This window comes from Anomalospiza imberbis, chromosome 14 (genome assembly GCF_031753505.1).
Source record: "Anomalospiza imberbis isolate Cuckoo-Finch-1a 21T00152 chromosome 14, ASM3175350v1, whole genome shotgun sequence".
Taxonomy (NCBI): domain Eukaryota; kingdom Metazoa; phylum Chordata; class Aves; order Passeriformes; family Viduidae; genus Anomalospiza; species Anomalospiza imberbis.
Window position 1 is genome coordinate 12,265,579 of NC_089694.1, and position 27,865 is coordinate 12,293,443.

At 45.7% G+C, this 27,865-nt stretch overlaps 1 protein-coding gene across 2 annotated transcripts; it reads left to right on the forward strand.

Annotated features, from left to right (window-relative positions):
* Positions 1–376: 376 nt before the first annotated feature.
* On the forward strand, positions 377–26,561 carry RNF128 (ring finger protein 128). 2 transcript variants are annotated; one of them, XM_068204940.1, is made up of 7 exons: positions 377–818; positions 15,120–15,367; positions 19,385–19,456; positions 20,037–20,119; positions 22,667–22,763; positions 23,575–23,752; positions 25,140–26,561. In XM_068204940.1, exons 1-7 carry the CDS (start codon positions 419–421, stop codon positions 25,274–25,276), a joined length of 1,215 nt encoding a protein of 404 aa, XP_068061041.1. In that variant the 5' UTR covers positions 377–418; the 3' UTR covers positions 25,277–26,561. The 2 variants fall into 2 exon arrangements, with proteins under 2 accessions (XP_068061041.1, XP_068061040.1); XM_068204939.1 differs by lacking the exon at positions 377–818 and adding an exon at positions 4,040–4,516.
* The last annotated feature ends 1,304 nt before the right edge of the window (positions 26,562–27,865 follow it).

Below are 27,865 nucleotides of genomic sequence, written 5' to 3' on the forward strand. Positions count from 1 at the left end.
CCATGAAGTGAGAACGGCGGGCTTATGTAACTCATGAAAGATGACCTGTTCCTCTGCAGTGACACTCAGGTGGAAACAGGAGCGGGGCGCCTGAGCGCTCTCTGGGGAAGCATCAAGCGAGGTGGAATTTGTGCAGGGCTGGGAGAGGAGGAGGAGGAGAAGGATGGGCGTTGTGTGGCAGCAGCAGCAGCAGGAAGTTTGGGCCGCAGGACATTCCGCCTGCGCCGCTGCCCTACGATCGGCGGGCGTGTCCCCGGGGCCCGGGACCTGGCCCCGCCGAGCTCCCGACACTGCGGGAGCTCACCTGGCTGGTGTCAGGTTCCCGCTGGGGCTCGGCAGCATTCCGTGCTCGCACTGTGGTCACCAGCAGCGGAAAATACCTCTGGACATCTCCGTTTCCTGCTGCTGGGAAGAAGCAATGAAGGGAGTCGAGAAGTTCTGGTTTCTCCTGGTGGATTTTTTAATTTCATTCCACACTACGGAGGCAATTTCTGTGATGGCCTCTCTCACTTTATTCTATTTCAACAGCACCAGCAACAGGACTGCGTTTGAGCGCTGCGAATGTGGCCTGTATGGCTTTAATTCTCCTTACCTTGGTGCTCAGGGGGTGGTGGGCATTCCAGTATCCGCTGATCGTTATGCCTGCAACAAAAATACTAACTTCACTGTCATGAAAGCACCGTGGATAGCCCTGATTGAAAGAGGCAATTGCAGTTTTGCTGAAAAAATTCAGGTGGCAACCAGAAAGGGTGCAGCAGCGGCCGTGATCTACAATTCACGGGGCAAAGGCAACAACACCCTCCTGATGGCGCATCAAGGTGAGTGAAAGGGTGTCGGCATCGCGTCATTTCTTTCTCTGAAGTTGGGTTCAGGGTAGTACAGCCAGGCTCTGAGGAATCAGGGGCGTTTGTGGGTGACTGTAGTTCTGATCAAGAGATTCAATTAGAAAAATAACATGTTATGCAATTTGAGTCTTGACTTTCGTGCGTAGTCAGCAAGACCCTGCTGTTACGTTCTGATAGGTACAGTGCAGGCAAAGGGCTGAGTGTCTGAAGTTAGTCCTGTTTTTTACTTGTACAAGTCGCAAATTAATTTAGACAGTGATGTGGAGCAATGCTTAGTGTTTGTTTTGAAGGCACCAGGGTATTTTTCGAGGTGAGAGGACACAAATGAACCTACACGTGTCTGCAGCATAGGTATGTACTTTGCAGATTGCAATATAGATCTTGGGTTTTTTTCCCCTGAATTTTCCCGATTCTGAGAGCCAGGAAGTTCTCAGTGTGAGATATGTGGCTTCAAAGAGGTACAACTGCCATGTGTGGGTTTTAAAATGTATCAGCTCTGCTGGGGATTCCCAGCCACCTGACCCACTCCTCACTGGCCCAGAGGAGTCGCTGACCGGGCTGGGATGAACAGGGACTGGTCCCTTGCAACTGGCTTCCCTGCCAAACCAAGCAAGGCTGGTTGAGCTTCTTCTCAATCACCACCCTTCCTTCCATCACCAATCCTTTTCAGGGCTGCTCTCAGTGCATTCTTCACATTTCTTCATTTGTGCTTTTTAATCATGAGATGTACTGTCATGCATGCTTGTGTAAGAGACTGTGGCTAAGCCTTATGCTCAAAATCCCCAGATCTGTATGAAATTTTGTATTCTGAGAAGGTTCCAACTTTTGGCTTTGGTTCAGTTTTGTCTGAGTGAAAATGCTAGAGCTAAACATCCTTAAGGTTTTGTAGGCATTTGAGTCTGAGCAGATTGGCTGCTGTTGAGTGCATAAAGCTTGGTTGTATTTTCAGAGGTGTGTTAAAGTTTTTCTCTGCCCCTACATGGAATAGGTTTCAAAACAAAAGTACTCTCTGATTGCTGGATTTACTTCTCATTATAGCTGGAGCTACTACTGTTGAAATAAGTTGTCTGCTTAGACATAGAATGGGAAAATGAAGGTTTGTTTAGATTAGGACAAAAGTGTTCACTTACTAAGCAATATTGATCTTGAGCAAACTGCTTCATCTGCTCTTCATTACTTGCTCTGCACACTGCTATTGCAGTAGCAAAACCAAACCAACCTCCCTGTGCTACTGAGCTGCCAAAACCTGTAGCTGCTGTGCTGGCAGGGTGGATGCTGGTGGAGGGGTTGGTTTTGAAGCACCTTTTGAAGGCTGGCAGGGGGAGTGGGCTGGTTCCGAAGCCCCTGTCCCCACGGGGGATTCAAAGCTGAGCTGGGTTTGGCCGTGTAATGCTCAGTGTGTTGCTCTTAGCACAGGGAAGGGAAAGGCAATGGGCACCACAGACAGATGACACATTACTCGTTATCAGTCACACAGGCTCAGAATCAGCCCAAAGCCTGAGGTAAAAACTGAGTGGTGCTGACTCTATGAGAAAGGGTTGAACCCTGTGTTTACACTAGTTTTGTTGGTGCTTGCATAGGCAGCAGCTGATCCCAGGCCATGTAATCACTGCCCAGGAATATTCCTTTCTCAGTGATGGGCTCTCACCCAGAGCTCCAGCCTGTGCATAGTGATGTGGATGTTTGGGATGTGTTTGAAAGGCTCCTGGGGCTGGGGGTGATTCCCGCAGAGCAGCTGATAGGAGGCAAGGCCTCTCAGTCAAAGAGTGGCTCTCTGGAGAAGAGGAGCTCGAAATGTTCTTTCTTACGTTATTTTCCTTTGTTAATTCCCTGGCAGGGCTCTACAGTGTTTCAAACTTGTGGTTGCAATGATTTTGCCAGGACTCTTATTGCACTGCCTGATGCAGGACAACTTGGCAAAAGTGTGTAAGTGCTGGAGCAAGGGACTGGTGCATGCAAACTGGCTGCCCCAGAAATAACTGCAGGGCTCTGGAGAAACAGGACTTTTTGTTGTGAGTTCCATAAATCAAATAATAATTAACACAATTAATATATAAGTAGGAAAAGGGGTTGAAGTGGCAGGTTTGTAGCATCTGTCAAATGATCGGGACAGCAATGGCCAGTCCAGCAAGGGAACAGTGCTAACCCAGTATTTCATAAGACAACATCAGTCAGGACTCACACCATGCTGCTGAGTATTCAGCAAACATGAATTCAGCTACTGGAAGCAGGCTGGCTCACACCTTGTGCTGGTGCCACTGTGTCTCCAGGCTGCTGTGGAGTGTCAAGAGATCGACATCTTCCAGGAGTCCCGCTGCCCACCCGCCCTGCTCCGTCCACTGTGGGCACTGGGGCGGCTGGGGGAGGAGGCCGCTGTGCTGGGACGCGATGGAGGAGGCGAGCCACCCTTCCTGGGTGGCACGCGGGGGATCACCCATCACCCCGAGAGGTGATGTCAGGAGGAGCCATCGCTTTTGGGAGGTGACCCGGGCGGGTGACCCTCCGCATCCCCTCGGGAGAAACGTGGGTTGGTGGCGCACTGCGCCCGGCGAGAATACAGCGAGGGGGACGCCCGGATGCGCACCCCCCACGGCACCGGCGGGGCCGCAGCGCCCGGGGTCCCCGCTCCCCGGGCAGCGGTGGGGGTCATTCCCCGCGGGGTTCCTGCGGTGCGATGCTGCGGTGCGGTGCTGCGCGGTGCCGTGCCGTGCGGTGGTACGGTTCGTGGTGCCGTGTGGTGCGGTGGTACGGTGCGATGCTGCGGTGCAGTGGTGCGCGGTGCCGTGCGGTGCGGTGCCGTAGTGCGATGGTGCGGTGCCGTGCGGTGCGATGGTACGGTGCCATAGTGCGATGGTGCGGTGCCATAGTGCGATGGTGCCGTGCGGTGCCATAGTGCGATGGTGTGGTGCCGTGCGGTGCGATGGTGCGGTGCCATAGTGCGATGGTGCGGTGCCATAGTGCGATGGTGCGGTGCCGTGCAGTGCGATGGTGCGGTGCCCTAGTGCGATGGTGCGGTGCCATAGTGCGATGGTGCGGTGCCGTGCGGTGCCGTAGTGCGATGGTGCGGTGCCCTAGTGCGATGGTGCGGTGCCGTGCGGTGCCATAGTGCGATGGTGCCGTGCGGTGCCGCGCGGTGCCGGGGGCGTGTCGTGGCGGGGGCGGCCCCGCTCCTCCCCCGGCAGCCGCGGCGGCGGCTTTAGGCGGTGGGGCGGCCGGGCCGGGCCGTGCTGGGATGCCGTCGGGGGCCGCGCTGCTGGCGCTGGCCGCGTTGCTTTGCGCCGTCCCGCCGCCCGGTCCCCGCGGGGCGGCGGCGGCTGCGGCGTGGACCGCCTGGCTGAACGTGTCATGGGAGAACGGCGTGGACCGCAACCGGAGCGGCTGGGAGGCGGGCGAGAGCGGCCTGTACGGGCTGGACTCGCCGCTGCAGCCGGCCGAGGGGCTGCTGGTGCTGCCCGACAGCCCCGACGCCTTCAATGCCTGCAGCGCGCTCACCAACTTCAGCGGGGCCCCCCCGGCCGGCGGCTCCCCGGGCTGGCTCGCCCTCATCGAGCGCGGCGGCGGCTGCTCCTTCGCCGACAAGATCCGCCGGGCCGCCGAGCGCGGCGCCGCCGCCGCCGTCATCTACAACTACCGCGGCACCGGCAACGAGGTGCTGCCCATGTCCCACCACGGTGAGCGCCGGGGAACGGCGGGGGGCTCGCACGGAGAGGGGTCCCCGCGCTGGGAGCGGCTCCTTTCGTCGGGGGCTGCGGGAACAGGGCACGGCCCGGCCGCAGCCCCGGCCGCACATCCGCGGCGCTGCTCCTCGGGAGCAGCCGGGAATGTCGCTACTCTCCCGCACCACAGGAGTTTCTGCCCGGACTGGCCAGTGCTGTTTCGGGCGCTGATGATGTGGTTTTTTCTCATAAGCGAAGTACGACACTCTTCTGTCGGTAACTTTTCAGCAGCAAAATGCCTCTTCTAATGCAAGGAGCTGAAGGCCTTTAAAGGTTGTTTTCCAGTTTGCACAGGCTGATAACAGAGCTCCTCTTTTCTTGCTGTAGCAAGTCTCCTACTTAGTGGAAGGTTTTTCCTGACCTGCCCGTCATTCAAATGAAGAATGAGATTTGGCTGTGTTTTAGGCTAATGTTACCTGAGAAACAGACCTAGGCTGAAAGCTGTGTAAATGCCTTCTGGTTACAGTCCAAGCAGGTGTCCTGTGTGTGACAGGGTGAGTGGCTTTGGTGGCTCTGTCCAGTTGTTGGACAGACACCCACCCTTGTGTGTGTGTTGGAGTTCTGTCAAGTGACACTGCTTTGGGAAGCCCCATCTTCTGGAGAGAAATTGAACAATGAAAATGAATACTGCATCTTAAAGCTCTGAGTGGTTTGAAAAAGAATTATATCCCTGCAGCAACCCTCTCAGAAGGTTTGGAGAGCATTTCTGTTAGCAGTGGAGGCAAGTGTTTTGGTGAGACAAGAAAACAGTAGCTGCCTCTGGAGGTTTGCTGTCTTAATGAGCTTGCAATCTTAAAGAGCAGTAGGACTGTTGCTACTCTTCTTTAAGAATTCAAAACATACAGCCTGGATAGGCTCTGGCCTTTCTGAGGCAAGGCTTTCTTATGTAATCAAATCATCAGCTGACAAATGCTATTGAGATCTGACTATTGCCGGGCGAGTTCCTCCTGCTGAACTGACAGAGCGTCCCTGCCCTGAGCCCTCTTCACTGTGTGCCTGCCTAATCCTGCAGCTCTTGGAGGAGCTCCCTTGGCACTGCTGGCCTGGGTAGGTCACTGCTGAGCCTGTTCTTGAGGGGAAGGACCATGTGCTCCTGCCCCTCCTCCATCCTGGCTGCTGGGAGACTTACAGCATCTTAACCTTGCTGGGAGCTGCCTCTCAAAATGAGCCATGGGCTCTTGGCAGGGTTTGCTCCAAGAGAAGCTCCCTCCTTTCCCATGCTGTCCTTAAGCTTTCTGCTGAGGCATTTATGTCAGAGTAGCTCTAACTGTCCTGATTATTCTGCATGATGGGATGCATACTCGAGGGCATGTTGAAACTTCCCAGCTGAACTGCAGACAAATAGGACAGGGACTCCTTGGAGAAGACAGCTTCTGTCAAATCACTTATTTATTCTACCTGAGCCTTCTTTGCCATGTCATAGCACAATTACTAAGCTAAGCATGGGCTAAGCTTGTTGCTGCCGTTGCTTTTATTGCTTGTCCTTGTTCTAATCCCTCACTTTCTTTCCTGTTCCACCCTCCCTTTTCTTATTCTCTGGACTTGAGTTCTTTTTCTATCCTTGTGTCTGTCTGCAAGTCCCTGTTCTTGGCTCTTCCCACAGCGATGCTCTTCCTTCTGCTTATGGGGCTTTGGTGGCACGCTGTGCTTGGGCCACCCCTGCCTTCTGCCCCTGCTGGGGGCCAGTGCTCTCTGCTCAAAGTGGACAAACATTGCAGGCTTTGAACACGGCACGGCCAAGATGGAGCAAGCTACAAGTCATCAGCCTCATTTGGTGTGCCAGGTGCAGGCTATCCCCTGTGTAACGCTGATAAGCTCAGCCTACAGCACTGCCCCTCAAACTTAGGAGGTAAGAGCTGGTCATACTGCCCTTTGCTGAGCTGTGCTTTGGGATGGCTCCCCTCTCCTGGCCTCCTTGGTGGCACTGGGTGCTCTAACTCTCCTGGAGCCAGGGGGGAAGGTGGCTGTGCTCATTAAAGAATGGGCTTTGTGCAGCTACAGCTCCCACCATGTCTGTACTGGCTGTAGCTGTGCCAGTGGTGACTTTGCAATCTGGGTTTCCTATTTGGCTTAATTTCTGCTCTGACTGGGGCCATATGCCATCAAGTGAAACCAAGCAAGGCCAAACACTTCCTCCAAGCTGAGGCAGTGGGAAGTAGCAGGAGGTGGCTTTGCTGGGGTGAGGGGGAATTAAATCAGCAGTGCTGAGTTCTCCCCTCTCACCTGTGGGGCATGGAGCTGTCATCTGCCTGGCAGAGAAGGAAGATCTCTGTGGGTGGGCTCTGATAAAGTGTATGGCACAATACCCTTTTCTTCAAAGGACTCTGGTAGCAACAAAACACACAGTTATTATTAACAGAAGCTTATCTAAAAGTGTAGTATGCCTTTTTTGGGGGGGCATTCAAACTTAGCTTTTGAAGCAACTTTCTTGTTTAGAGACTTAAATGGGCCTGTAGTTGCAGCAGTTTGTTCTAGTCATCCTGCTTCCAGAGACTTTTTTTCTTATAATCATCCTGTTTAGTCTGATGAATTCTTCATTGCATCAGTGCTCCATATAAACTTTTGGTGTGCCAACTTAAAAAAAAAGAAAGAAACAACAAAAACTACCCAACAAAAGCAAACCACTCTGGCAATTAAAACAACAGAATGCAGTGAATAGCTAAATCAGATATGATCAAATCCTCCCTAATAGTCTCTAACACGTAGAATGTGAAGAATTTAATGGAGTCCAAAGTAAAATTTACTTTGTGGTTTATAAGCACAAACCTGTATCAATTAGCAAACTTGACTTTTAGCTGTGCACATTTTAAGATGGTACTGCTCTGTGTCAGGCTGAGCAGGGTTTCAAAGTACAGTTCTGTGTGCTCATAATTGCACCTCTCTGTAATCTCTATTGACCTTCTGAAAAAAACGTTTGATTGGAGAAAACCAGCAGCATGTGGGGAAAAAAGTGCAGGGCAAGAGTTGGTTTGTATTAAAGGTGGACCTTGCCTTAAGGTAGACCCAGGCTGTTAAGTGGCTTTGGCTTCAGGGCATGGTGGTGCCCGGGAAGCATTTTTTGGTGTTCAGTATTTCCTTGTAGCTGGTGAAAGATTCTTTGCAGATCAGAAAGCAACTGTGATAATCTTCTTTGGGTTCTCTCTTATGGTGTAACTCTAGACTTGAGAAGCACATCACCTGATCTGCAGAGGGCTTATTCTGGGGGAGCACAACTAAGTGATTCTGCCTCAAGCAGTAACAGCTGAGTCAGGCTAACAAGATCTGATTCAAGTGTAAACATGCATCAGTGGGCAAAAGGGGAAGGAAAGGTTAAATATGTAGCACTGCTACTTAACTTATTCTGCAGGAATTTCACTGAGGTGAAGCCTTACCTCCATATGCTTAGAGAGAACAGTGTATAGCAGAGGTGTCTAGTTGTGCTCCGCTGCTTTTTGTGAGGTATGATCTTCAGAAACAAGCTAAAACTTTGCCAAGTAATTGAAAGGCTGATGTGAGCTGTAAAACCATTAAAGATTGAGTCAGAATTGTAATCCCAAGGCAGGCTGTGCTGAGACCTTGTAAGCCTTGTGTAAACAAGTAGTGCACCTCTCTTTGCAGTGAGTGAAGACTTGTGCTGAGAACATCTGAGGAGAGGAATGAGGATGGAGGATCTAATTAATGACACTTCCTCTCTCATGTTCCTTGGCCAATGTCAGATGAGCCTCTTGCAGATCATTAAGCCTTTCCTACAGTTCCCTTTTGAGAAGGACCTTGCATGCATCTGTTGTGCCTGGATGGTATTTGCAGTCTGTAGTTTGTAGTTCTTTGCATCTGAGAATAGATTTTTGATGTGTATGTCCTGAACTTTGTCTTTATGTGCTCAAACTCCTGGCTTGGTTCTCCTGGCTGCCTGGTTTAGAATAAACTATTGTCACAGCTGTAGTGGCATCCCCATAAGCCCTGATCTCCCACCCTCAGGGGATGGTGGGGTGTGACAGTGACTGGGGCTGCCCCCAGCACAACAGTCTGTGAGCAAACAGGAGGGGCATTGAGAAACTGGATGAGACTAACTGGTGCTCTTGACAGCTTCTGATCCCCTGCTCTTGCTCTTTACAATATAATTTAGATACCTTTATGCCATGGAAAACTGCAGAGTAGGCATCATCCCTTAGGTAGCCTGGAATAGGTCTGTGAAGTGCCCTTGCACTTTGGGTTTACTGGGCTGCTGAAATGTGAAGGGATGAATTAAAATCCTAAGTGACAGCTGTGGTAGCAGAGGCTTCATTGTGAGGGACATCGTGTCACTAAAACAATGACAGTGCTTCTTTGCCTCCAGCCTTGAATGTGCTGGTGAGCACACAGCAGTCAGCTCAGCACAGTTCCCCACTGTGTCCAGTGTGACCTGTCATCTTTTCACAGACACATGCTTTCTGGCTGAGACTGTGCCTATTTACATCAATTTACCATTAGCTTTCTCAAACTCACTTCTTCCCAGTGAACACTTAGCTGCCACCAGCATGTGGAGAGCAAGGGATATGAGCTCATTCTCATTCAGAGAGGGTAAGCAATGTATTTACTGAATCAAAACTGCTGAAAACTGTTGAGTAAATGCGCCAAAGAATTTTCATTAGGAATTGTGCTTGCTGTTTCTCCAGGAGGTTTTAGATGCTGCTTGCTAGATTGAAAGGTGGTACTTTAGTCTTGCAGGTGCTGCTGACTAAAGAGCATGTGAAGAGAGCTGTCCTACAAGATCTCATTTATTTCTGTGCCCTTGAAAAATGTTACTGTCTTGGCTGCTGTTTTAGAGGATGATTTCATGTTGTAAATGTTCTAAGATTTAGGGGACGGGAGCATTTATTTAAGACTTTAAGGCTCAAAAGAGGGTGGTGGGGGGGGGGAGAGAAAAAGGGTTGGTGACTGTTGGAGTCACTTGACAAATAATAACACTGTTTAAACTGAATAGAGTGCAGGATGGTTTCCACCTCTAGTATTCCAGTGTAGTGCCATTCAGGGAGGCCTGGACAGGCTGGAGAGATGGGCAGAGAGAAACCTAATGAAGTTCAGCAAGCATCTACACCTGGGGAGGAATGCCCCCATACAGGCTGGGGCTGATCTGCTGGAAAGCACTCTGTGAAGAAGACCCCACATATCCTGCTGGACTCCTGTCCATGGCCAGCAGTTCTTGTGTTCTTGTGGCCAAGAAGGCCAAAGGGATCCTGGGGTGCATTAGGAAGAGGTAAGGGAGGTGGTCCTGCCCCTCTCATTTGCCCTGGTGAGGCCTCATCTGGAGTTCTGTGTGCAGTTCTGGGCTCCTTGGTTCAAGACAGACACGGATTACCTGCAGTGAGTCCAGAGAAGGCCTGTGAAGATTATGAGGAACTGGAGTATCTGTCATACAATCAAAGGTTGAGTGAGCTGGGCCTATTTAGGCTGGAGGTGAGAAGACTGAGAGGGGACCTCATCAGGACACTCAAGTGTGTTAAGGGTGGGTGTCCGGAGGATGGGACCAGACTCTTTTCAGTGGTGTCCAGAACAGGACAAGGGACAGTGGGCACAAACTGAAACAGAGAAAGTTCCATCTGAACAGGAGGAGAAACTTCTTTAGTGTGAGGGTGACTGAACATTAGAACAGATTGCTCAGAGAGGTTGTGGAGTTTCCCTCACTGCAGATATTCAAAACCTGTATGGATGTGATCCTGTGCAGCCTGCTCTGGGTGACCCTGCTTTAGCAGGGCGTTGAACTAGATGATCTCCAGAGGTACCTTCCCACCCCAGCCATTCCATGATTTTGTGTGAATGCTTGCCCCTGTATGTGGAAAGGCTTGTGTGTTTAGGAGGAAGAGATCAGACATAGTGTCATATGTTAAGTAAAGCAAGCCAAAAGTAGATTTAATTAAGCTTAGGTAATAGTGTGAGGAAAAAGGCACTTCAGTCAAACAGTTTAGATCATAAGAGGCTGTAGCTTTAAATAACTGCAAAATAACCTCAATGTAAATTATTCTTTTATCTTGGTGCCAAGTAATATTGTGCAGAACATGCAAAGCAGAGGAAGAAGGCACAAGCCTATGATGTCAGCTTATCCAGGCTTATATTGCTCCTGAACTATGAGTTCAATTACCCTCTTGTCTTGCAAAGGGGAGAGCTTATCACAGGGCAATGAAGGTGTTTCCTCTGACAGTGTCTGGGATGGAGGATGACTGTGAGCATGAGCACATTCCTGATGAGATTTTGCCTTGTTCATGTGGATGACAGCAATCAGCACTTTATTTTTTTATCCACACGGTACCATGGATGAGAACAGAGCTGGCCTGCAGGGTCTGGTTTCATAGTGTCTGAGGCCAGGGAGAGCCCTCGTGTCCCCAGAGTGGGGTGTGCTGCTGAGACTTGATGGCTTTTATGTGCAGTGCTGGCCTGTCATCTGAGGTGAATTACGTAAGGTCGGTAATACCAGCTCAGTCTGTGTACACTGTTAGTTTATTTTTCCTCCTACTGTAACAGATAACAGCAAGCTTGTACCAGCCTGTTTGATAGCCAGCAGAAATCCCGTTCCTTACTATTCGAGTACAGTGAGATAAGCAATGTTCAAGACATTGTGTTTTTGTTTTTTCTAAACATGAAAGATAGGCTATCAGATACTCCTCTTACATGCCTGAGGAGCCAGGTGTGCTAAACTGGTACGAAATGGTTGGAGTGTAAACTGACAGTGTCTTTCATGGTAAAGAACAGGAGATAGCTTGATCTCCTAATGCCTTTTTTGCTGATGGTGGGGTTGGAGGGGTGCCAGGGGAATACCTCTAGCTCCTTTGGCATAAGGAACAACTGTTACTGCTCTGTGCTGCAAGCACCATATCTTGTAGATAAAAACAATGATCCAGGCACCAAGGCTGGAGTTGTATTTCATCTCCTGAAAGAACCTGCAGATAGCATTTCTGCTGTGGTACTGTGGTTAAGGAGAACCTGTTCATTCTTTGAGAATTCAAACTCCAAAGTCCTCAATTTCTTCTTCTTTTTTTTTTTTTTTTCTTTTTTCTAAATATACGAAACACTCAAAATCAAAAGTAATTTCTTCCATTCTGCTTTTTTCTGGGTGGGTACCTTATGTGGTTGCCAGCTGGGGCTGGAAATGGATTGGAGATCCCACCAGCAGCGAGAATGGGGTGGGGGTATTCCCAAGCGGAGTGCTGGGAACACTGGGGTGAGCTGTGCAGGTCCTAGAGAGAAGCAGTGTGGCTGTGCCATAGCAGAGGCACTGTTTGCACAAGGTGCTCTCTGGACAGAGTGCGGGAATACTGGTAAAACTGGGGCACTTAATTTCAGTCTGATTCAAGATGAGGCAAAACTTCAGACTTTGAAAAAGCTGGGGGGAAAAAATGATGGGATCCAAAATGTTGGAGGCTGTGTGTGGCATGCTAGTTTATTCCTTGTTCTGAAACAGCTTGCCTACTTAGCATGTTTTATACCTTCTTAAAAATGCCCTCAAAACTATTGCCTTCCTGTCATATTTTCACTAAATTGTGTGGTAGCTCGGTCTGTTTCCAAAGAGAAAAAGGGTCCATCAGTTTTACATCCTGTTCTTGGTAAATGGTGATAGAAACATTAGAGAAGTTTGGCTCTTGCTGTCCAAGAAGAAAGATCTCTGGAATTTACCTAAAGTTACACTGAGGCCTTTAAACCAAAATGAAGGGGTTTTAATAACTTAATTGAAGCTGAATTTGTTTGGTTTAAACAATGCAAAATGGTTGCAATGCCTGAATGAGCTGAGAAATCAGTTTTGAGTGAGGGTAGAGGAAATGACTTGGAGTTCTTGAGTTGGCTTTGGTCAGTGGATTTGTTTGGCCTTGAGGTCTGTACCTTGCCTTGATGTGTTTTAATGCATTAATAGATTGTGATTTTATTGCTAAAAGTGGGCATTTTTAAGGTACAGTTTAGGTACCATTGATTCTAAATATTGTGAGGCAAGTGTACTCCAGGCACTACAGCTTGCTTGGTTCAGGATAGCACTAGCACACAAAAATGTAGCACTGGATTACAATAATCACCTTAAATGAATGTGAAAAGGCAGGTGTGTACTAGGCAAAAGTTAATGCTGCCTGCTCTGTGCCCTCCTTGCACATCTCATTTCTCTACTGAATTGTCAAAGCTGTAACTTCATGTTGAGGAGCAGAAGTGTGCTGGCAGGACAAGTGAAATCTTTGCAGGGCAGAGTTTTGTATAGGTATTGATACCACTATAAATGGATGGAACTGCACTCTACATCTAAGCCAAACCGATCCAGGAAGGTGAAACTTTGATCCCAGTCATGCATTCTCCTTGTGGGCGCAGTGTGCTGTGCCCCAGCACTTCCCTGCCCCAAACCACTGGGGTTTGTGTGCTTCATCAACCCATTTCCTTCAGGTTTTGACCAGCTGCTGCCTTACAGTTTGGGAGGTGCCCAAAGAGACAGGTTGTGTGGTTGTGTTTTCCTAGAGTTGAGTAACTTTCCCTCTCCAGTTTCACAGGAAGTGGGGAAGGAGAGAGGCTGGGCAATGTTTAACTGAACAGGTCTTGCTTCTGTTCTGTTTAGCAATGAGCCCATCATCAGCTAAACAGGCAGCAGATTAATTTCACCCTCTAGTGTCCCTTGAAAACTGTTTCAGAAGCTTCAGCTGAACCACAGAAGTTCTGCCCTCACTTCTGCCCTTGTGCCAGTGTCAAAGCCACCAGCTGGCCACTGACATGTGTTCATCCAAAGCAGAGCTGAAATTGCAACAGGAATCTCTGGGGTTGAGAAGTGTCAGTGAGGATTAAAGCTGTCACCTGATGACATCTTGTGAACTATGCACTCTGAAACTTAAATGAAATATGTTTCTGTCTTTAAGGGTAAAACTTTTTCACAAAGGATGGCTTAGTTGCTGGACTGGTTTTGCAGGCTGATGGTGACATTTCATTAATAGGAATTGCTATTCTGTATCTTGTGTTGTGCATGTGTGGTCACAAGATAGATTTACTGTGTGACATGCAGAAATATAGGGGAATAGGGCTTTTTTGCATTTTTTTAGCAGGCTTTTTATTTTCTCGTTGTTGCAGCCTGTTCTTCCACACTTTCTTCCATGCTTATGAAAGCAAGTGTCAGCTTCTGACTTCTTTGCTTGCTGCTAACACCTGACTCCAGTTCATTTTATATGTGATATATAAGCCCTAGTTCATCCTTAAGAATAGTTGCAGTCTGGGAGACTTATTTTTTTCTCTTCTCTGTGTGATGTCGTTTTCTTTACAAGGAGTTTTCTGAATAAAATACGAGTTTTGTCCCACTGAGGAAAGTTGCTTGCTGTGTTGGATCACAAGCACTATGTGAACAAGCTGGAAAACTAATAAACACTTTCTCCAGTGACAGCCTTTGTGGTTTTACACCAATCCTAGGGTTTTTTGGTAGCTGAAAATTAAATAACTTTCAGCAGAGGGAGATAACTTGAGTAACTCAGCAGACGGAAAAACAATTGGTCTTCCCATTAAAGAGTGTTTAGCCAGGGGGTTTGCTAAAAATAGCCCTTTGTAACAGTCTTTGTTCTTCCCCCATGCAATGTCTATTGTGAATGTTTTGCAGGTGATGGTTTAATGCAGTGAGACTCCTGATTAGCTGGTCTCAAATCTGCTTTTCTTGTATTTAGTTTAGAGAGAGCAGTGATAATTTACTCATCACCCTTTCACCCTTTTTTCCCCCTCTTAAGAGCCTGTCTGTAACATTGGGACTTTTTAATGTTTCTGCAAACAGTATCAAGTGTCCTCAAGCCCTTGCATGTCACTGAAAGGAAACCAGTTTGCTCTGGTCTGTGCTTGACTGGAGTTGCTTGAAATTTCTTCCTACCATAAACACCTTGGTTCCTTTAACTTGTTGTAGTGTTCAATTAAGCCAATAAAACCTGTTGTTAAAATCAGGATGGCATTTGGCATCTTGCTCCCAACTGTTTAAAAGCGGAGCACATCTCCCTTCATATTTGCTTCCCTCTGAATCTGCAGTAGAAACTCATAAAAACACTTAGACTTCACAATGCAATTTCCCTCAATAATTTCTCTATTGCTGCTGAAAATACAGAAGTGAAGGGTGATCTATGTCTTTGATTGCTCAGTGTCTGAGGAAGTACTCAAAAGTACTGTCAAATTTAGAAAAGAGGTGCTAAGAAGCAGCAGTGGAGCAGGGAGGGAGTTGGATCCATTACAGGAAGCAATCCCTATACAGATATCACAATCCCCAGTGACATTACTCTGTAGAGGATTTATTTTTAACTTCGTGTAGTTCAAAGGCATGTTAAAATGTAAATCACCGAAGTGTTGTGTCTAAAATAGGACAGTCTGTGTCCTATCTAGGAGTGAGGAATGCTGTGGAGACGAGTGAATCCTAAACGTGGTTCACTTACGCCGCTCATAGGTAATGGGACACACTTTCAGCTGGACAAACACACAATGATGACACTTGTTCCATCGGCTCATATTGAATCTATAAATACTATTTAGAAACTTCTTTAGTACTTGAAGCAGGACATCAAAGACAATGCCTCTGATACAATGCCTGCGAACTGAGCATGGATTCCCTTCTTTGCAGGTGCTGAGAAGATCGTTGCAATTATGATTGGCAACCTGAAAGGCATGGAAATCCTGCACCGGATTCAGAGCGGCTTGAAAGTCACCATGGTCATCGAAGTGGGCAAAAAGCGCAGTCTTTCCATGAATATCTTCACCATCCTCTTCATCTCTGTGTCGTTTTTTGTTGTGGCAGCAGCAACTGTGGGCTGCTATGTCTCTTACTCTGCTCGGAGACTCATTATTGCAAGGGCCCAGTCCAGGGAGCAGGTGAGTTTGTGCTGTTGCTTTTTTTATACCCCTACCCCTCCATAGTGTGGATCTTGAGGTTTGTAAGTTTGGGTTAAATAGCAAAATTACTGAATTTGTTCGATCTTTAAAATGCTAAGCGATACATCTTTGCGCAGCTTAAAACTTTCCTAAAGAACAGCCAAGAGTAGAATGCGTGGAGAAAAGTTGACTGTGCTCCACTAACTGTGATTCCCATACATATTCTCTGAACTGCAGTGTAGCCCTAATGCTGATGTAGTGGGGTCTGTGAGAGAGCTAAATTGCTTTTAGCTGACCCTCATCCTTCCCACATAGCACTGCCAATGTGCTTGCCATAACAGGAGACGTGACTAGAAGTGTGTCTGCAAAATGGGGCATGACTTTAGCTACAGGTTGGGAGGCTGCTGCTTGTTGAAAGCTGCTTTCTGACTGAAAGCTTTCTGAGAATTACAGTGACAGACTCAGGGCTGGAAATATTGGAAGTTGTCATCTGCCTGTGAGATGTAGCATTGCCACTCCTGGATGAAATATGGAGTTGTCTCTAACCTGATGCTGTTCTCTTGCTGACATTTGTGGACAGAGATGTAGACTCCTGCTGATAAATCCCCTCCTTCAATACCTCGCCATCTACCTTAGTCTCACAGCTCTGTTTAACAATGCTAAATAAAGCTGAGCAGGAAAATCTGGGTGCCCTATGCACTGTTCATTAAATCAAATTTAAATGTTTCCTCCTTTGAAGGTACTTAAGAGTGCAATTGTGAACTGTGAGGCTTTCAAGAAACTGAGATGTTATTAATGTCTCAGTGATAGCTGGTACTGGAAAAATCCAGTCTGCTTGGCTAGCAGTCTTGGGTTCCATGTGCACAAGGAGCTTACTGCAGATTAAAAAAAATAACATTGATAAATGACATGCCAGTTCCACATGATTGCAGCAGAACTGAAATCAAGAAGCCTCAAGAAGTGCTTTGTAGAGTACAAGAATGTAAGAAAACTTCTCTGCTGTCAGGGAGTAAAAATATACTATTCTGTCAAAGTGAAACTCAAAGACAATCCAGAATTGTTTTCAATTGTTTTTATACCCTGGCATCTCAGACTGACCTCACAGTGATTAGGTAAGTAAAGAATAACAAGAAAATGCTTGTTAGTTCAGGTGTACTAGTAAAAGGTGGTGTTACCATGTGCCCTGTTAGCTGCTGATTGGATTTTAGTGTAGATCCAGAGTTTGAGAGTTTTAAGTGCTTTGGCTCCAGGAAGTACTGAATATTAGTCAAACAACTTCCTGGCTTGTATTGTGCCTCTTGGTGGCTTTCCTGTCACCATTCAGCCCTTTGAAAACCCAGATTGCTTGGACTTGAGTGAATATTGAGAAAAGCCAGTCATGTCAGCTTCTGAGCCAAGTGAAAAGAGAAGTTTAGTAGCACGTCTGTCCTAATCTAACAGTTAAACCAGAGTAGCTCTTTCCTCTTGAGCAAGCTACACTGTGCAACCTGCTAGTTCCTTCTTGAATGCATCTTTTCCTCTGGGCTTGAAGTTCAAGTCTCCACCTATGCAGTCTCTTCCTGCATTGGGAGGTCAGTGAGCAGGAAGGTGGAAAATTGAGACAAGTGTGGTAGGTGGCTTTCTACCTTTCTAGTCAGTGGAGTACTGACAAATTCTGTTCTCAATATAGTAACCTTTCTTAATAGAGCAAAATGACCCGTGATGTTATCTGTGGCCTGGTTTCTAATTTCAGCTCAAGTCTTTGCTTCCTTTGATTTCGTGAAGATTATATGTTGCAGCTGAGAAATTACCTAATTAATGGCTTTGGAGGAGGCAAATTGCTCAACTTTCAACAACTCAAAACTGCTTCGATTGCAATAGTTACCTGTGGCTGCCTGTGGGGAAGAACTTCCTTAGCTTACAGGAGAAAAGCAGGAGTTCCCAACCTCCTCAGAGCTGGCTGGGCTGCACTGCCATGACCGTGCTCACAGGGTGCCAGGAAGTCACCCTTATGCAGAAAGGGCTGCAGGTAAAATTGGCAGCTTTGAACAAGGAAGACTTAGGACTGAGTGACTACAAACCTAATTTTCCCATTTAGGTACCTTACTACTTCAACCTGGCAGAGCCTGGATAGGAGCTGGGACCCGACCTGTTTTGTAATGTCTTGATTCTATTTCCTCAACTTAGCTATTTTTTCTAGCTTTTTCTGTGTTGGATCTTTATCGTTCTAACATAATTCATGTTTTACATTCTCTTGAAAAACCTGGCTTCACAAAATGCTTTGACATTCCAAGCTCGAGTATCCTGGTAGACTATTCAACATAAAGCTTCTTCTGCAACCTTTCTCCATCCCCTGGAGGGGTGTTCTGCTATACTTGCCAAAATCAATGTTAAAGGTGACTTTGTCATTGATGCATTTAACGAGGAGCAATTAAACTGGTGCCCATGCAAAACTTAAAATATTGTTTCAAGTAAATTATTAACAGTGCAGCCAGTTGGGTCCTGTCTAATATGCTTGGCCTGACTAGATGTGTAGATGAGATACTGTATGAGGGAGTACATTCCTAGAAAGTTTAGTTTTCAGTTAATAACAAGCAGTGGTGACAGTTCTGGCCATGTATGAGAAGTACTTGTGTTGCTGCATTCCTGCTCAGTTGATGTTACGACGTTTGCTGCTCAGACTTTTGGGGGCCTCAGTAAGCAGCAGTATGTGGCTGCTGCTCTGTGGCTTCAGTCTCAAACCTTGACAAGGGCAACATCATTTCAAAGTTAACTATGAGTGACATACAGAAACATATATTGATGTCTTCAGCAGAACTTCACAAACTTGCAAGAAAACCTCAGTAGTTCCTGTTTCTAAACAAATGTGCATGTCTGCATCCCTCACCTTTGGATTGTATATGTCTCTTCCTTGATAGTTGTTAGTAGCTGCCAGCTATTAAATTCTTAAAGCATGCACATGGATACTCTTATCTTAGGGCACAAAACCAATACTAATACAAAAATAGCTCATTTTGTGCTAGGACTATTTGACAGGGTCCCAGGGGGATGTATAAATCAACTTGTTTGCTATTAACTGCTTTAGCACAAGGAATCTTATGCAGATTTGAATGGCCAGTCCTTGCAAGATTGTTAGGTGTCAGCAACGGCCCTCATCCCACTTGTCCTTCTGTACTTGTGCCACCAGTACTGCACTTGGAAAAGTTTCGTGTAGCTGAGCTAAAATGCCAAAGGAGATGGAATGCTGGAAAGCCAACAGTGTGGGGCTCCTGCATGGAATTGGAAAAAGTGTTTTTGGTTAGCTGCAAAACTTGAGTCTAGTCTGTCCCTGAGGTAAGTGTTGTGTTGGGGATGGCACTGCCAGAGCTGCCTGAAGTGCAGCGGGTAGGGAGAGGACAGTCCTATTCTTTGAGTCAGTGGAACAGCACCAACCTGTGACCTTTACACAGAGCTTGGCTCCTGGGCTAATTCCAGGTACTGCAGTGACAGCTGGACAGCAACAGTTGCCAGGCAAGCTGCAAAGCAGTGGACGCAGAGGAGTAGTTCAGGGTGTATTGGTGCTAAGTGGGCTGATTGGTAAAGAATCTTTCACCTTTCATCAGAATGTTTGTGGCAGGAAGGTGTCCTAAAGCGAGGATAACATAAAACAATTGATTGTTGAGCTCCATGCTCAGTCGGCTGTACCAAGTCAATTTGAAAGCTTCTGTTTGTTTTGGCTGGGTCTAATGTGATCAAGGTACTATCTTGCATCTTCTCAAGCTAAAAAACCCTTATAATTCCTGTGCTTTGTGAAAAGGTTAGCTACAACCAAAGTGGATGTAAGTGCTGTCTTGGTGTGTCATCCAGTCAGGAACTGCATCAGTATGTCCCAAAACTCAGTTTCATGTTGTCTCCAAATAGTATGGTCATGCTTACTTGGCTTATTTTGATAACATCTGGGTTTTAAACCTGTTGCTTGCTTGCAGTAGGCACCTGGGTAAGTATTAGTAAATGAATAGAAAAACGGCTGTGTCTGACCAGGACTGCTTTGTGTCACAGCGGCGGCTGAGGGCCAGGGCTAAGAAGGCCATTGAACAGATGCAGCTACGCACCCTGAAGGAAGGGGACAAGGTAGGACTGACCCTGTCATCTCCCCTGCATTACAGCACAGCCTTGGCATTAAACCTGGGGAGTTCCCTAGTACTGGAGCTGGATGCAGAAGTCTCTCTGAGCCTGTAACTCTTTGGTGGCAGAGACAGGTCCTCGTTCAGACCAGGTCCTTTTCCGGTCTTCAAGACTCACATTCATATAAATCAGATTATTTTGTTAGCTGCTTGCTTGTAGTCTTGCTGATGTGAGAGGACCTAATTTGCTGGCATAAATGCTTAAACATAAACTAGTATCTAATCAGCTTCCCTAGGTCTTCTTGTAACTAAAACTGGAGGCAGCCATTTCTAAACCTCTACACTAGTGCCTCCAGTAATCCAATAATGGTTTCAGCTGGAATTCTAAACCATGGGTTTAAACTTCCAATGCTTCTTTTGAAGTGTCAGCTTGACTGCAAGAAATCCACTAAGTGTGTTTATATAAGATTATATTTGGGAGCATCATGGATGACTCTAGCTAGACTCCTACATAAAGTAAATCTGACTGGAGTTCAGAGGAAGCTTTCAAAGTGTGTTAAAGCTGTAACTTCATTTCACTGTTTTAGGAAACTGGTCCAGATGGAGATTCCTGTGTTGTGTGCTTTGAGCAGTACAAGCCGAATGATGTAATGCGTGTTCTGACTTGCAAGTAAGTTGTCTTCCAAACTGGCCCTTTATCCAAAATTCTGCCATGTTTGTTAACAAACTTTCATCAAGTTGCTGTACAATGAGAATTATTGAATATCCATCAAAACAATGTTTTGAACAGAAACAGTGTGAATACACAATTGTAGTGTGCCCCAATGGCCTGTGTTCATCACTTCCCCTGGGAGTGGATTGACACACATAACTTGGCAGACCACAGTGACCCTCAGTGGGATGCCAGGACTTTTTAAGGATTTCTTCCTTTGCTGGTGTATAAGGATGTTACCACTAACTTGCAGGTAATTGGCAAAATGTTGCCCGTTTCTTGTCCCTTAAATTACTGTTTACTAAGAGGGTTGTGTTTCTGCTAAATTTATTAAAACATACTGGCATTTGTAGTTTAGAGGACAGCATTTCTATTCTTGTATGCATCCTCTGAAGGTGAGACCAAAATAGAGCTATAGCAGTTTATTTTTCTACAATTCTCTCCTGTGTTACCTCACTGCTGTGTTGCTGTGGAAGCCCAGTAGTGGAGCACTTAGGCTTTAATGTGATTGCTCCTAAGGTGAGCAATGAAGCTGCCTCAGGGCTTAAGGAAACTTGTTCTCTGGGATTTCCCCCTGTGCCTGCTGACTGGGACTGCTCTTGCCAAGCTTCTAAAATCAGAGGGTTGCCACATGAACTACCTGAACTGTGCAAAGGAAGAGGTGTCATGACCCTCAGGGAGGGTTACAAAAAGTACTTGGAAACATTCTGATGTAGGAAAATGAAGTTCTGAAGAATAGAAAAATGGGTAGCTGCTGTTGTGTGCTGAGCAGTGCTGTCAAACACTGGTAAATCTCAGCTGGTGTTACCTGTGCACCAGGTTACAGTTTTGCAAAGGCTTTCTCTGCTCCCAAGCAGTGGGACCTCTAAGCTGTTTTGGTAATACAAAGTTGGTCTGCTAAGGTGTTATCAACCAACTCTCTTGATCTAATACTTAAAAAAAAAGCCCAAACTGAATAACCTTTCAGGCATGTATGTTAATGATTATCCAGTTGTCTTGACGTGTTTATGCTCGTGGGTAGTTTTGTTTAGTAATGGACTAAGTGCCATGAGTACAGAAATTTATAGACAGGCTCCAGACACTTTGCCTGATAGGAGACCTGACTTCTCATTATTTTCCTATAAACCCTGCTAATCTTGGGATGAACCTGCAAACAAAGCATGACTTATTTGGGTAAGAGTGGAGTAACATCTTTTGATTGTGTTCTTTATACATGAATTTGCTGCATTTGCTCTGAGACTGCTTTTACATACATTTGTGATGTTTCCTTCCTCTGTTGCCCAAATGTAGCTCTCAGAGGCACGCTAGCTTAAAATGACTCATGGACTTGATAATCCTCATGAATGGTGATACCTGCCAGTATCAACCATATTAAATTATCCCTCATGTGAGTTATAAGCTAATATTTACTGCAAGAACATGCTTGATTTTTGGTGGTTGACCTCAATACTGAGACCCTACTTGTTGAAAGCATTTAACTGTATCTATGAAAGAACCAATCAAAGGAATGTTCCTATGAATCACATTGATGGTATCTGAGTCCCTGGGGTGTGGGTATTTGCCAAGGGCATTCTTGCCCAGAGAGTCAAACTGAAGCCATTTATAGTTGCAGAGGTTCACAAGTCCAGTATAAGTTCAAGGACTTAAAATAGTCAGGCACCAAGAAAGTTTCAGGTTTTATACTAAACATGACGTTGGTGCAGCTGGAAGGAAGTGCCGATTATGTGAGCTGAATCGGAGAATCCTTGGATCCAGCTGGAGTGTTGGCTGCTGAGCACTGGATGTGGTGATCTTTGCACTTACCTCATAATAAGGTTGATTAATCCTGAGAAGTGCTTGTTTGCCTTGCTGTTTCTATTCAGGCTGAGGGAACAGGCAGATCACAGGATTTCAAGTCATCCTCCTAAATCTGTGGCCTAATTTATACCCATTGTGGAATTGAGTGTCTTAATAGAAGCACACATTTGCATCTGTGATGGCTGAGCTATATTTACCTTCTTGAGTGTACAGCCTGCCAGATATCCACTTGGAATACACAGTGATTGCACAGACACAGTAAATGGGTGGGAGTACAGTTTATCTTGGGGACATAACTCTGTGAGATGATTTGCCTATGTAATTACAACAGAAACAAATGCTATTTAGTTGTCTACATCTGCATGACAGAAGTTAACCTTAAAGCTAAGGCTGAGATGTAAATAGTTGTATAATTTAAATTATCAGCTGGGGATGTATTGTACACAGTTCTGGAAAAACCGCTTTAGACTGTTTAGGTGTAGCAAAAATGTTAATGCTGAATTCTAGCGAGTTGTATCAGGATACTAATAGGCACAAACCAGCTAGAGGTTGAATGATCCATAACTTTCAGCTGAAACTTGTGGCAAAATAAGGTCATCTATTCTAGAAGGAATAAACTCTTGGTGTTACAAAAGGGTCCTTTATAGCTGGCACATGAGCAATCTTCCTAGTATGAAACCTAACCTGTTGGCTACCTTCTTCCACCAGCCATGTCTTCCACAAGACCTGTATTGACCCCTGGCTTCTGGAACACGGGACATGTCCTCTGTGCAAATGTGACATCCTCAAAGTGTTGGGTGTTGAGGTAAGCCAGCAGCCTGCCGTGGTGGCATCTGCCAGTCGCAGTGTTACACTGGTGTTGTGGCCACACCTTGAGCTTTTTCATGCTGCCTCTAGAGTGCAGGTGATAAGCACAGGTGTGCCATGTCTGTGGCCAGCTGCTATAGGAATAATTGCGATGTCCCTTTTAGGGAAGCCTGCAGCTGACCTGGTGTGAGTTGGTATCACCTAAAGGCTTGGGCAGAACCACAGCCAGAGCTGACTCATGCCTGACTGAAGAATCACTCTTAACTCTTGTGCTTACAGCTAAGAGTGTTTCTCAGCTCTTCAGGCAGACTTTGATAACTCATACTGTCCTTGAGGCCAGCTTCTCTTAGTTGCTCAGTACCTGGAGCCCTTGAAAAGTGAATGTGTTAGCATGTACTACGTTTCTGGAACCGCACGATTTCCTAGGATACATCAGGAGTTTCTGATGTGTTCTGTAATTGCTCATTGTTGCAAATGCTAGAGGCAGATGCTGTTGCCAGTGCCTGATGCTGCCTGGACCAGCTAAAATGTAAGCCAGAGTTTGTCCGGGGGAGGCAGATCTGCACTGAGTGGAAGGAAAACTCTTTTCCTGATACTGGGCAAAAATTCAGAAGCTGTGTTCGAACTTCCCGTTCAATTAGGCAGTAACTGGTTTTCACCTCTGATAACAACAGAGCTTTTATTCCATTTCACATTTTTCCCTCTGCGTAAAAGTGCTCCGGACTCAGTCCTTGCTGGCATTGTTCTTCCAGAAAGATGAACCCTCCTGCCAAGTCGTAGTTTAACCATTTTCTCTTTTTTTCACAAAGATGGATGTAGAACCACAGTCTGAGCCTGTGCAAGCCCCAGGATCCAGTGGCCAAAGACCTCTATCCACTGTCACTATAGTTAATGAAGAGGACAATCTTAGTGAAACAGCATCATCTGGATATGATTCTGTACAGGGACCAGATGAATCTGCTCAGGAGGCACAGGCACCATCAGAAAGTACGTGTACTGCTTCATCTGCCTTGCTAGATCATTTGCACTTGGCTGCTTAGGCTGTGAATTAGGGGGAGTTGCCTTCATAGCATCTCACAGGGCTTAAATACTTTGTTTTTCAGGGTTATCTTAATCTTCCTTTTGTTTTAGTCCTTAGCTCTGACACTTGGTCTTTGTTTTCAAACAAAACACAACCTTAATATGAATTAAAAGCCAAAGTCTATGAAAGAATAGTTCAAAGTCAGAGGCTTACTACTTCAAGAGAGAAGAGATTTTTCCAAAGATGTCCCTTATCCCTTTGTCTCTTTGGACATTTCATTTGGGTGAGTGAGTGTTGCTTTGCTGCTAGATCTGTCTGCTTTAAGTAGTAACTTACAAAAAACTTTTGGGGAGTCAGTCTTGCTGTAGCTTAGATGGTGCAAGATAGAGAAGACATATACTTCAATAGAATTTCAGATTTGCCAAGGCTGAGTTGTCCTTGAATGCTTTAGAGAGTGTTAATTTGTAAAGAATATCAGATTTTCCAAATACTTTATCTTTTTGAACAAGAGCAAACAAATTGAAAATGTCTTTTTAGTGTTCAGCTTTACCAACACATACTCAGTGTTGCTGTTGGCTTTAAAAAATAAAAGGCTGCAGGTAAACAAAAGAAAGTAACTATCCCATGAATTGTGGCACGGCCATAGGAAGGGGACACTCTATTTCCCATGGGTAGCCTAGCTGGTGGGAAAATTTGGGATTTGCTGCCTGTCTCCTGCAGGACATGTTGCTACAGCAAGTGGTGTGTGTTTGGGAGTGCCCTATTGAAGCACCCCAGTAGAGAAGAGGACACTTCCTATGAGCCAAGCATCAGAAATTGAAATTGCATCCCTCTAAGCAACTCTAGGCATGCTGGGTCATTCCTTTACCTGGGTCATTCTCGTGTATTCTCACTTGAAGTGGGAAGGACACACAGGGACATCAGCCAGACAAGGTTAGTGTGTAGGGAGAAGGCCTTCTCCAAATCAGCACGGGCCCCCCTTAATTTATCCTGAGCCTGGACTCTAGGAGTTGCTCTTGATGCCTGCCTTCAGCAGCCTTAAGATACAAGATCTGCTAATTTCCTCCTCGTTGAATTCTGTAGCTTTCTGTGGCTTATGCACACATCTTCAGCTTGTTCAGCACTACTGACCTGAGCAGCATCTCCAGAAAGGACAGGCAGTGGCAAGAATGGGATCCCAATCTAACAAGGGGCAGCAGGAGAGAGGTAGTTGGAGCATGGCCTTGGATTTCCATCTCTGCAGGAAAACGCAGTTGAGCTTGTGCAAATCAAGTTTGCGTGGTTTGCTTTAGGACGGTAATGCTTGGCTGTGGCACTTTCTAACTTGTCTTGACTTGGTTTTCTTCTGGACAGATGACAACACACATCCTGTGAGTGAAGAATCCCAGCCCTCCACTGTGACTGTCCTTTCACATGGTGACAACCCAGGTTTTGAGGGAGATGAAACACAAGTTTGTGAAAGCAGAATTGTTTGTGAAGTCACGTTCTAAGAAGATGCCCAGCCATGTGGTGCAAGCCTTCTGCAAGGAGCTGCCTACTGCCATTCCATATAAACCAAAAGTTGCAAGACTGTTGCAGAAAATACTGCATTGGCAATGTTTAGATAAATAGTCTTGTCCAAATCGTAATTGTATTGTTTGCCTTTCTTAAAACTGTGTTTCCCACAGGAGTCTTAACACTCTCCAGATAAAGCTGTCTTAAATATGAAGAAAACCAGCAGATTTTAACTAAAACAAAAATTCCATCTTCAGCAAAGCTTCTCTACCATGTTTAAGTGAGAAGTTTTTTTACATCATAGTTGTCTCCACTGGGAATCATTTTGAATTGGGTTTTTTTGTTATTTGTTATTTTCATTCAAGTGGATTTTCATTGTAAACAAATTAATTTTGATCTGTTCTAATACTTATTTATGAGACAGTTTTGTTTAAAGCTACATGATATTTAATGTTTCAGTGCACTATTTGATAGGAGAAATTGCAAACTAATGCTTGTCAAACTGGATTTTGTCCACAGTGTCTTTGGTTCTCTAGTAACCGACTGATTCTCTACCTCTCAACTCCAGCCTGCCAACCACACATTCCTAAAGGGGAAGAAAAGAGAGCTGCAAGCTGACAGGCCAAATCTGACTTACTGTAAAGGGAACAACTGCAGGAACTTTTCAAACCTTGTTAACGTTTGTTTGTTAGTCTGAAAGATCCTCAAGTGATTTGAGGAGCTACAACCATCTCTAGCACCAGCAATATGCCATAGTCCTGGCTTTGTGGGAGTCTGGGATACTTCAGGAAAGACTCAGCTGAAGATGAAAAGATAGGTTCTTACGAAAGGACCTGCTGTGTTTTGTTCAGAAATGATCCAGTCTCTGGAAAATGCTGGACTGTTGCTGTACATTGTCTTGCTCAAGTGCACAAGCTGCAGGGAGAGCCGATGTCCTGTGAGTGGAACAGGGGGTTGGAGAAGCTGTCTGTCCTCTGTGTGGAGTTGAGATGGGGTCAAGTAGGAACACTGGGTGCCTCAATAGTAAGGGACTTGGCCTTGTCCAGTGAAGGTAACTAAGGACATCTTATAAATGCACTTTATTTTTTTACCTCTGCATCTTTGACTAGTTTCTATTGTTTAGTAGGATTTTGTCTCAAAGCCTCCAATAAATAACTTAAGAATCTGGGGGGAAAAGCAATGAATTTTCTTAGCTATAGTACAAATGAAATGGTTGTAAATATTTCATAATTTGTATTGAATTTGAATATGTAAATGTAAATAAAACACTATTTTTGATGATCCTGACTGACATAAAATATTACCAGCTCTCATGGAAGCAGATGCTGAATTCACCCTGTCCCACAGCCTCGAAATGCATGCTTCTTTTGGGAGGCCAAAAAGAAGCAGTGTTTGCTCAAAGTAATTGGAATAAGGAGTGCTAGTTACGTGCAAGATGCTACTGTTACTGAACATGTTACATGTTACTGAAATTGTGTTGAGATGCTAAAACCTAGTAGCTGTGAAGAAAATCCAGTCACTTTAGGATGTGTTCAGTGAGCTGCTGAATTGTGCTTGTAGGCACGTTCAGCACAAGGCAGTCTGCCATGTGAACTTCAGACCAGACTGGCTGCATCTCACTTTTCCTTTGTCAGGTTGTCCAGCATCCCTTCCTTACTCCAAAGTCTATGTTTGCTTTGAGGAAAAAACATTTTAAAAATTATTACTTGTCCTTTGTTCTGTACTCTACTATGATATACAGTAAAATCTTGTTGCTCTTCTGGCTGGTTTGGGAGCAGTTAAGTCTTGTATTTCTTTTTAGCTCAGTTCAAGTCTAGTCTAGAAAATACCAGTTGGTTCTGAGCTCAAGTTGCAAAGCTGTCTATAATCAGACTCCACTCTGAAGCTGTGATTTGCTGTGATTGCCTTTTTATTCTACCTCTGAAGTGCAGAGCTGTGAAAGGAACAGCCAAGCAGTAAATGTGCAGCCCCTGATCACTTCATTCCCTTTCCATTTTACAAGGATGGTATAAACTTATTGTGGTGTGTAAGCTGCAATGTAGTAGAATCTTATAAGGATACAGTCTCATGAAATCATCTGCCAGTTTTGTGTTCAATAGGAGCAAAATTTGATGTTCAAGGAAAAAAGGGAAGGGATTCAGTTTAATACATGGAAAGGCACTTTTTGAGTTGCTTTGCTTGCAGAATTCAAGCTTTACATTTACTGCCTTTTAAGAGCAACAAACTGCCTTTCCCCCAGTACTTGTATTTCTAAGGGTAATGTGAATGCACAGCCCTTTCTCAAGGAATGCACTAGTGGAGAACTGGGGGGGAGTGCAGAAGCTCCCATTGCTGGACCTGTCATCTGTAGGATCAGAGGACGTCTATGTGATCTCTCTAGGCAGGCTTGCTTGCTCGAGGCACTTATGCTATTTTTCAGAGACAGATTTATTTCAGAAGGAAACTTTCAGAGGGGTTCTCGTATCAAATGTGGCCACTGCTAAAGGAACACATGCAGGGTCAGTATCTGAGCAGGAAGTGCACTACTGCTAGGCAGAACTTAATGGTTCTCCAGTTTTGCAGCTTGACTTGCAAGTCTGCCATGT